This window comes from Gavialis gangeticus, unplaced genomic scaffold, assembly GCF_001723915.1.
Source record: "Gavialis gangeticus isolate Ggan-Ray unplaced genomic scaffold, GavGan_comp1, whole genome shotgun sequence".
In the NCBI taxonomy this organism is placed as follows: domain Eukaryota; kingdom Metazoa; phylum Chordata; order Crocodylia; family Gavialidae; genus Gavialis; species Gavialis gangeticus.
In genome coordinates, this window is record NW_017729034.1 from 59,670,650 (window position 1) to 59,681,141 (window position 10,492).

At 44.9% G+C, this 10,492-nt stretch overlaps 1 protein-coding gene across 3 annotated transcripts in view; it reads left to right on the plus strand.

Annotated features, from left to right (window-relative positions):
- Nucleotides 1–10,492, plus strand: part of WDR27 (WD repeat domain 27) — a 306,424-nt gene that overhangs the window by 182,598 nt on the left and 113,334 nt on the right. For all 3 annotated transcript variants that reach the window (XM_019527530.1, XM_019527531.1, XM_019527529.1), the window contains one exon: nucleotides 3,845–3,943. In XM_019527530.1, coding sequence (XP_019383075.1) covers nucleotides 3,845–3,943 — 99 coding nt within the window. The remainder of the gene's footprint in view (nucleotides 1–3,844; nucleotides 3,944–10,492) is intronic.

Sequence of the window (10,492 nt, forward strand, 5' to 3'; positions counted from 1 at the left end):
TGGCCAGCACCAGGTCCAACAAGGCATCTCCTCTGGTGGGGCTGTGCACCTCCTGGGTTAGATGGAGGTCCTGTATTCTGGCTAAGAACCTATGTGAGCGGTCAGTTCTGGCTGACTGCTCTTCCCAGCAGATGTCCGGGAAGTTCAGGTCCCCCATGACTACCACATCCTTTGACTTAACTACCTCTGTGAGCTGACCTAAGAATTCCTGGTCGAGTTCTTCCCCTTGGTTGAGAGGTCTGTAGTATACCCCCACTGTTATGTCTCTTTTCCCTCGACTGCCTCATATTCTAACCCAAAGCACTTCAGAGTGCCCCTCCTCTGATACTTTGTTAATTGACGAGGATGGGTATTCCTCCTTAATGTAGAGTGCCATGCCCCCACCTTTCCTTCGTATCCTGTCCCTCCTGTACAGCCCATAGCCCTTGACATTCACCACCCAGTCATGCATTGAGTCCCGCCACGTTTCAGTGATCCCCACTATGTCTGGGTTGGTGTCAGCTAGCAGGAGGGTGAGTTCCTCCTTTTTGTTTCCCATACTACGAGCATTTGTGTAGAGACATTTGAGGCCTACTGTGGATGTGTGCACTGGGCCCCTAATCACAGCATTGCCCTGTCCCCTGTTGCTTACCTGCGTATATGTTTCGCTCATTGGTCTAGGCTGGGCTGTACTTGTGGGGGTTGTTTGGTCTGGCAGTCCAATGATTCCTCCACCCTCGTCTTCCCCTTCCCCCAACGAGCCTAGTTTAAAGCCCGCCAGAGGAGGTCCGACAACCTAGAAGAAAACACACACTTACCTTTAGGGGAAAGATGGAGCCCATCCCATCCGAGCATGTCTCTTGTTGTGATGTGCCGGTCATGGTTGAGGAAGCCAAAGCCCGCCTCAAGACACCATTCCCGAAGCTGCCAGTTGGTCTCCGCGATGCACGTTTCATGCCGTCTTCCACATCTGCTCACTGGTAGATGGAGTGTTGCCATGAACCTATATTAGATTCAGCCTGATGCAGCAGTGTGATTTCCAAATCTTTTTGCATAGCAGTTGATCAGAATTTCCCCACGGAAAAAACCCTCAATAGGAGACTTAAAAACAGAAAACCTTCATAAGGTTCTGCGTCCTTTAGATTTATTCCTTTCTCTTAAGACCTGCATAGGATTTTCACTATGCTGCAGTTCACAGGAGTGGATCCAAAACTCTTGGCCTTCAGCTGCAGTATTTCCATATTCCAAAATAGGAGTAGGATATACTGTGCTTGTGACCAGGGTTGTCTCAGATGCACTGGGAATATCTTGATCCAGTCCCATCTCTGATCTTTAACCTTTCTGCTTCCCTTTTGTAAAGTCAAGTTATTATTGTGAAGTGATTTGTGATTTATTTTGGGAAAGACCATGCTAAATAAATATTTTATTATCCTATTAGTTCTGTATGAACAGGAGACCAAGTTCTATACCAGTGATTCTCAACCTTTTTAGACTCAAGGCACCCTAAGGAAAATAATGTTTCTTAGTTTTCACTTGTGTTTTGACCATGGAAAAAATAATAAAGCCGTTCATCTGTTGCAAAGAACTCAGAAAGATCACAAGTCAGAATGTTTTTAATAATATGGATTCCTATTTGATATCTCTAGGTTTATCTTGTGAATCTTCATATTTGTACACCTAACAGTGCTAACATAGTATAGGACCTTGTGGCACTCTTGAAAGTGTCTAAAGACACTCCAGGGTGCCTTGTCACCCTGGTTAATAATCACTTCTATGCTGATGTATATGATTGTTCTTTTTAATGCTCCTTGTTGACATAGCTCTGCCAGCAGAGAAGGGCTATAACTGGGCATATCTGATTTTGTCTGTTAACAACTAATGCGTGCTGTATGTGAAAGTAACATACATTTGTAATTGAAGGGTTATTAATTGGCTGCAGGGGGACCCCGGGTGCCCTCCCAGACCCAGGAGGCACCAGTCGCCAAGCTGGGGCAGGGAAGGCATGTGGGGGCCCCCTAGTGTGCTCCCTGTGGACCTGGAAGTGGAACAGAAATGCTTCTGGTCCACTTCCAGGTCTGCTGCTGAGCACGCTCCATCCGCCCAGCTTCTTGGCATTCACGAGCTACCTGGTACTTTGAGGTATGTAGAAAAAAACATTTAAAGCTGTGTCTATGTTTGATTCATTGAATCTCTCCAAATCGAATCAAAGTGTTCTGATTCTAGTTTGGAGAGATTAAAGGGTCTCCTGATTTGATTTGGAGATTCAGCCACTGAATCGGGCTGAATTTCTGCTGAATCGAATCGGGGACCAAAGCCTTGCACAGCCCTAGTGCATTAGCAGCCAATCACTGAGCCAGGTCGGCGTGTCTCTCCCCCCGCGCTCCTGTGGGACGCTCTATACACCCCACCATCACAGCATTCACAAGCTGCACCTGGTACCTTGAGGTATGTAGAAAAAAATATTTAAAACTGTGTCTATGGCCGAATCACTAATTCACCGAATTAGCATCGAATCTTCAGATTTGGACTCAAATTCTGCACCCTAGCCTTGTATTAAAAATGAGGCAGTCATCTATATCTAACAGGATAGTTTGAGGGGCCAAGTTGAAGATGGTGTTTTAGTCTGAGAATCCTAGTCTCCTGTAGGTGCCTATCTCTGTGTTACAGTTAGTCACAAAAGTACATAAAAAGGTAGGAGCCCAAAAACCCTCTCCTCTCTAGGTGTTTCCTACTCTCCGGCTTAAGCATTCCCCCACTCAGTGTGCTGTCTGTTGTAACTCTTATTTTTAGGTGGCCTCTTTCCCCATTTACTATATATGGAACTTAGGCACCAGACTCACCCTTACGAATTCCACTCTGTAGCTGGACACCTGAAAGTTTGTAAGTTTCTTTGTGCATTTGGACCCAAAGTTCTGTTTCTGGGTAGGCACAGTTAATGGTAATTAACTGTGAAATGCTTCTCTGGGTTCGTGGTTCATAGACATAGACTTCAAACTAGAACACTGTAAAGCTCATGTTACTGTTCTGCACTCATAAAGTGGCTTTTTACATGACAACTTATTTGTTAGTGGAATTAGTGTTAGGAAATGTACAGCCCAATCTAAATCCTGTTGAGCTTGATGGCAGCTCTACTATTGACTTCAGTTATGTCTGGGCCCTTAGTACATTTCTGCTTTGGCACCAGTTCATCAAATAAAAGTTTGTTTAATAACAATAATAATAGTGTTTCTACAAAATATACTTTGTCATACATGGCTAATATGTATTCTCTTGTCCCACACTTTCCCCCCCTCTCATGAAACAGACCCATGGCAGTTTCTGAACATGTCCTTATAAATTCATCTCTATTGTCAATAATATTTAGGAATATCTACATTATTGACAATATTTCCATTTAGGCAGCTAAAAAAACCACATGAGTAGACTGAGTCAGTGTTATCTGAATGTGGTTGGCAAACAAATAAGAGCTTCTTTTTAGACAAAGCAGTAGGCTGTTGAAATTTCATTGCCCTAGAATTGTATTTATGTTCTGAAGGTTATTGTTGTAGAACACACATTTTAAGAAAATTCATATTTTGAAATATTTGCTTGTGTAATTGCAACATATCCATGTAACTATTTTTTTTTTTCTGGGAAAAAGGAAGAGCTAGTCTTTCTTAATTGTTCTTTCCCCATTAGGGCACTTCAAGGGTGGTTATACTTGCTAAATCATTCTTGATATTTTATGGGTCTTGACATTTGTCTGCCTGGCTAATAAAAAATTTTAAATATCACATTACCCAGAATTTTTATTTCTACCTGGTTTGTGATTTACAATGTACTATAGATGCCTCTAAAATGAAAGTTTGAACTCTTTGTCTTTTAGGCTTACGTATATGAAATGCATTCAAGTACGTTTTCCCATAAATTGACAGGACACACAGAATCAGTCATCAACGTGGCTTTTAATCCCGCATCTGCACAGGTACATTTTCTTCTAACTTACTGATTGTAATGTAAGTATACATGTTCTTCTTGGTACGTGTCTTTGGTACCAATCAAGCATAATCTCTTTCCCTTTCCTTCCCCATCTCTCTAGTGTCTGAGTGTAATTGGCATACCATGTAATCGTCTGTTATAAGCAGTCAGACCTCACTATTGGGTTGACCTGAAGTGGTTTGGCTAAACAGAACCTGTATATGTTAGTTGCATGTAGTGTACCTTCCACTGGCAGATTATATAGTTTAAACTACCCTGACTGAATGCAGACATACCACTGTGTTGTAGGGGGCTGAAAAAATAACAGAAGAGAGAAGAGTGAGACCACTGCTGTTGATGATCTATAGTTTTGCTTACCTTACAGCACTGATTCTGTTTTTCACTGGCATTATGTTTCTGTCAGGAGAATCTCCAGTCTTTCAGTAGAAATGTAGAGCCATACAAGTGTTCATTTAGTTTCGTCCATTCAGAGGGAACATGCCCCCTCTAGGAGAAAGATCTTCCAGGTAAACATTTGGAAGATCTCCCTTGTGAGAGAGAGAGAGAGACTTTCACAAGAATGAATGTTTATATGGCACTCCACTGCCATCCTTGGCTGGGAGAGGAGTAGAGCACCTGCCTGCTGCTGTCCACCTCTTCCCCAGACTGGGGACTGCCAGCTGGGAAGCATGGGTGGAAATGGGAGGAGAGCCTCTCTGAATCCAGGTCCCAGTCCCTCTGGCTTTGAAATTGCTGCCCATGCCACCTAGCTGGGCAATGTAGGTGGCAACGGGAAGCTAGGGGAACAGGGACCTGGGCCCAAGCTCCTCGACTATTTTTCTCCATTTCTTACCAGTAGAAATGAACACTTGTCTATGGGCGCTGTCTTCTACCTGTGTCTGCTGATTGTGATGTAAGTGAAGGTAAGCCATTAAAGAATTTTCTGCTTCCCAATTACTGTTGCTGCTGCATGTTTTAGGAGGAAGATGATAATTTTTTAAAAAGAAGTTTAGCTAAACTGGTGGCTCTTTATGAACTTTTAGGGAACATACTCACGTGAACAGTGATAGTAGAACTCCTTTAAAAAACTTTTTATAATGGTTTTATTTAATGTTTTATAATGGTTCCTGCATAGGTAAATGATACTGAAAAAATGTAAATGATAATACTAATGAAAATGTCATTTTAAAGAAATGCCGTACTTTTACTTTTTTCATAAATATACTGCAGTTAACTTACTGATGCACTTAGTCAAATAAGATTTAACTAAGATGAATTATCATGTTAAGTTTTGTGTCTTTCTGGAATCTTTATTTTACAAGTTTACATTTATATTCCTTGCCCTACCCCTTATTTTATAAAAACAGAATTACTTAACATAGTGGGGGGGGAAGATATAAGTTGGTTATGGATGGTTCTAAAACAAGCAGAGGCAAAAGAAACACCCTGGGAGTTCTTGAAACATTTATTTCTATTAGTTAACTGAAGTATTAGGAGAGGGGGAGAGGACTGCCTAGAAGTAATGCTATGTGCTGCAGAAATCCTTAAAATGAGTTCTAATCATGGTTAACACACTACACACCCAAACGTCTTCTGTCATAATCTATAGCTCCTCACCTATCTCTATCCAGAATGCTTTTTATTAGTAAAAAACCTACAACAGTAATCTTATCCTGTTACAGTTTGTCTGTGCATTAAAGAACATGGATATATATTCTTTGGTCATGAGGAACCTAAAGCTTGCTTATAGAAAGCTCAGATTCCAAGAAAAGATGGTATGACAAGTTTAGGGTTTTCTCAGGATACAACACTTACGATTTAAATAATACTGAATTTGAATAATAATTAATATAAATAATATTGGTAGTGTCCCAGGGGAACAGGACCAGAAAAGGGGGAAGCCTCATTCAGAGGCAAACCCCAGACCCAAGTAAAAAGAAAAGAAAACAACATACCTGTTGCAGGGGCTGGGAGGAGTGAGGAAACATGCAGCAGGAAACTGCCCATGCGGTTTGTCAGCTGCGCCCATATCCAGCTGGGGCCGAGTGACGTCATGACGAGACGCCACCTGTCGAAGATCAAAAGCAGCCATGAAAGCACAGGAAATGGAACACTGAGGCCAGGAGGAGCAGCGGGAGACCATGAGGTGGAAGGTGTCCGGCTGCTGCGGTCTGCGGTGGCAGGGAGACCGGCGGTGGCAGCCGGAGCTATGGAGGATCCATGAGCCAGGGAAGAGTGGCAGGGATCGGAACTGTTGGCAGAGAGACTGGCAAGGGCAGCAGGAGCTGTGAGGGATCCATGTGCTAGAGGAGACCAACAGAGGATCAGTGGAACCACCAGAGGAGCCAGCAGTGGCTGCAGCAAGAGCTGGTTGGGGAGCTCACTTCAGAGGCAACAGCTGCTGCAGCTCCAGGGTGGAGGGTGGGTCCTGGAGGAAGGGAGAGAGAGACCCCGGCTGGAGTGAAAGCACAGACCCTGACCCAGAGGGCACACTAGCCTAGGGGCGTTAGGGGCTAGCAGAGCACAGGATTTCCCACCCCCCCGTGGGCATTGGTTCTCCCTGTTGTCGTGCCCCTTAGTAGTCACATGGTTGATTCATTAATTTGTCGGGTCACTACAGGGAAAGGGGCTATGCTGAAGGTATTGTTTGTGTTCCTCCTTTAGGGTTTATCTCTTTTAGTTCCCTGGCGAGAGTAAAGTGGCAGTGCTCTTAGCACCAAGCTAGGGTAACTGGGACATCGCCCAAGGGGAAGAAGGAACCATGGGAGAACGCAGCAAGGGCCAACAGCATCAGGCATAGAAGGCCCAGGGCGCTCGTCTACAAGAGGAGACGTGAGGATTGGGGAGGATATCAGCAGGGGATTGCCGTGAAAGATTTGGAGGCCTGTCTCAAAGGATGACATGTGGCCAGGGTGTAGGGGAGGTTGGAGCCCTGTGAACGTCCGCCGTGACACGTGACAGCTCTGGAGGCATCCTCACAGGGGACCGCCTCCACTGAAGGATCATTCAAAGTCGTGGCAGGCGAGTTTGGGGGTCACCCTGAGGGTAGCTGAGGAACCCTCTGGGGTCTGCGCAAAGGTCCCTGGCAAGCAAGGTCAGCAGCTTTGGGCAAAGGCGGCATGAGAGCAAACCATCGCAAGGAGGCGGGCACAGGTAGCATGTGACTTCTATCACTCTGCCAGTTTTTGTCTACAGAATCATAGGAAAATGGAAGTGACCTTAAGAGTAGAAATTTGTGCCAGAAGTGCACTGCAGCTTCTTTAATCTTGGAGTTTCTCTCATACACCTGCTGCCACTGATTGCTGCAAGGGCCCTGTCACTTGCCGCCCATGCCTGAGGGCCAGGAGGTGAAAACCATGGCATATTTAAAATCATGTTTTTTGCCTCTTGGCCATCAGGCACAAGTGGTGAGCAATGGGGCCTCTCCACTAATCAGTGGCAGGGAGGCATGGGGGGGGGAACTCCCAAATTTAAAGATGCCACCGTGCTGCACATTTCCAGCATGAATTCTGGAGAACCCTACTCATAAGCTCATCTAGTCCAATCTCTTGCTCAAGGCAGAATCATCCCTGACTAAACCATCCCACCTAAGTGTTTATGCAGCCTGCTCTAGAAAATTTCCAGGGATGGGAATTTCACAGTTTCTCTGGGTAGCCTGTCCCTGTGCTTGACCACCCTCACAGTCAAAAAGATCCTCCTAATCTCCAACCCTATTTCCCCTGCTGCTGCTCCTAGTCCTGTCCTCTTTGACCACAGAGAATTGTATCTCCATCTTCTCTATAATCATCCTTCAGGTATTTGAAGATTATCAAATTTTGCACTCAGTCTTCTCTCCTCCAGATGAAATAATCCTAGCTCTTCTAGTTTTTCCTTATAAGTCTTGCTTTCCAGGCTCCTAATAATTTTTGTTGCTATCCACCGGACTCTTTCCTATCTGTCACATCCTTCTTGAAGCACGGGGCCCAAAACTTGACATAATACTCCAGGTGAGGCAGCACCAGTGCTGAATAGAGTGGAAGAATGACTTCCTTTGGTTTGCAAGTGACACTCCTGTGAATACAACCCTGTATGCTGTTGGTGTTTTTGCATCAAGAGCACACTGTTGGCTCATTCATGTTATGGTCTACTGTAAATCCCAGGTTTTTCTCTGCACTGCAGCAACCTAGCCAACCATTCTGCAGTCTGTATTTGTGCACGCAGTTATTCTGTTCTAAGTGCAAGACTTCACCCTTCTTCTTGCTGAATATCATCTTGTTGACTGCAGACCATTTCTCCAGTCTTTCCAGGTCATTCTGGATCCTAGACCTGCTCTCCCTAGTATCTGCCACTCCATCCAGCTTGGTGCCATCCACTAATGTTAAGTGTGTTCTGAATCCTATCACTCAAAACATTAATCAGGCTGTTGAACAATACTAAACCCCCCTGTGATACCTCCTCCCATCTACACATTGATCCATTGCTGACTACTTGTTGAGCACAGTGATCCAACCAGTCCCATATCCATCTTATAGTGCTTTCACCTAGCCTACATGTCCTTATCTTGTTAATAAGAATATCGTGGATACACATGTGAAAAGTTTTGCTAAAGTCTAAATTTATCACATCCACTTCTCTCCCCCCTCCACACAGCCTGTCAGCTTATTATAGAAGGAAGTCAGGTTGCTTAGACATTACTTGCTCTTGGTGAATCCATTCTAGCTGTTCCTGATCACTTTGCTCTCTTCTATGTGCTTTGAAATAGATTCCTTTGAAGACCTGCTATGATTATTGCTGGTGCAATACTAGTAATTAAAAGTTTGTTTGTAAACGCTCTTTTGGGCTGGAATTATTCCAGTGACTGGTACAATGGAATTTTAATACTGCTTGGATCCTTTAAATGACCTCTTAGTACATACAATGAAGTTGAAGGTCATCCTACCCAAAAGCACACTCCAGGAACAAGAGAATCAAAGAAATGTAGGGTTGGAAGCGAATTCAGAAAGTTATCTAGTCCAAGTCCCCTGCACCAGTGTTTGACTAACTTGCTCATTAAAAGCTTCCAAGGATGGAGATTCAACAAGCTATCTAGGTTCCAAGGTGTAACCGCTAGACCTGTGTGAATAGAGAACTATTTGATTTGGATTCAGATTTGGCCAATTTGGATGCCAGAGATTCAATTCAGAGATCTGAATTGTTTTTCTGATTTGATTCGGCTGAATCACTTCAGAGGATTCAGAGCTGATTTGGCCATCAAGTATAAAGGGGAATCAATGAAATATCTATAACTTTGTCGTCTTGTGGCTGATTTGGATGAAACTTGCAGGGATAGTAGCCACTGCTGAGAGCATGACACAAGCCAAGTTTCAAGGTAATAGGTGCAGGAGGTTCTGGGAACCTACACCTCAAATTCCTGAAAGCAAAACTCATGTCACATGTGTGTGGTAAGCCACAATGAGGGGCACTGGTGCTTCTGCCTGCCCCACAGTGGGGTGAAAACTGCAGAGATGGTAGCTCTTACTGAGGCTACAAAGCCTGCCAAGTTCCAAGGAGATGGGTGTAGGGTTTTCTGGGAAACTGCACCTCAAACTGCTGACTTGGTGCAGGGTTGGCACGTGGAATCAGTCTTTGGGTGCAGTCTGGTATACCAGCTTGACCGTGCATGCTGACCCAACCCTATGCACTGGATTTGGATTATGGAATCATAGAAGTAGGGTCGGAAGGGACCTTGAAGATCTTCAAGTCCAACCCCCTGCCTGGGCAGGAGAAAAAACTGGGCTCAAATGATTCCAGCCAGGTAGGCATCAAGCCTCCTCTTAAAGACCCCCAGGGTAGGAGCCAGCACCACTTCCCTTGGAAGTTGGTTCCAGATCCTAGCCGTCCTGACTGTAAAGTAATTCTTATGGATGTCTAATCTAAACCTACTCTCCAACAACTTATGGCTGTTATTCCTTGTTATGCTAGGGGAAACAAGGTCTCTCCCAAACCCTTCTGGTCCCCGCAGTGAGTTTATAGCAAGTCACCAGGTCCCCCCTCAGCCTTCTCTTGTGAAGGCTGAACAGGTTCAGGTCCCGCAGTCTCTCATTGCAGGATCTACCCTGTTGTCCCTGGATCATGCAGGTGGGCCTCCTCTGGACCCTCTCACTGTTGTCCACATCCCTCCTGAAGTGGGGCGCACAGAACTGGACACAATACTCCAGCTGTGGCCTGACCAGTGTTGAGTAGAGGGGGAGGATCACCTCCTTGGCCCTGCTTGAGATGCACCTGTGGATGCACGACAAGGTCCGGCTAGCCCTTCCAACCAGGACCTCGCATTGTCAGCCCATGTTCATCTTGGAGTCATTACTGACTCCATTACTGACTCCAAGATCCCTTTCTGCCTCCGTGCTCTCAGGAAGGGAGTTTCCCATCTTATAAATGTGCTGCTGGTTACTACTGCCCAAGTGCAGCATCCTGCACTTGTCAGTATTAAAATGCATCCTGTTTTTGTTAGCCGACCCCTGTAACCTATCCAGGTCTTGCTGCAGTCTTTCCCTCCCTACTACCATGCTCACCTCACCCCAAATTTTGGTATCATCAG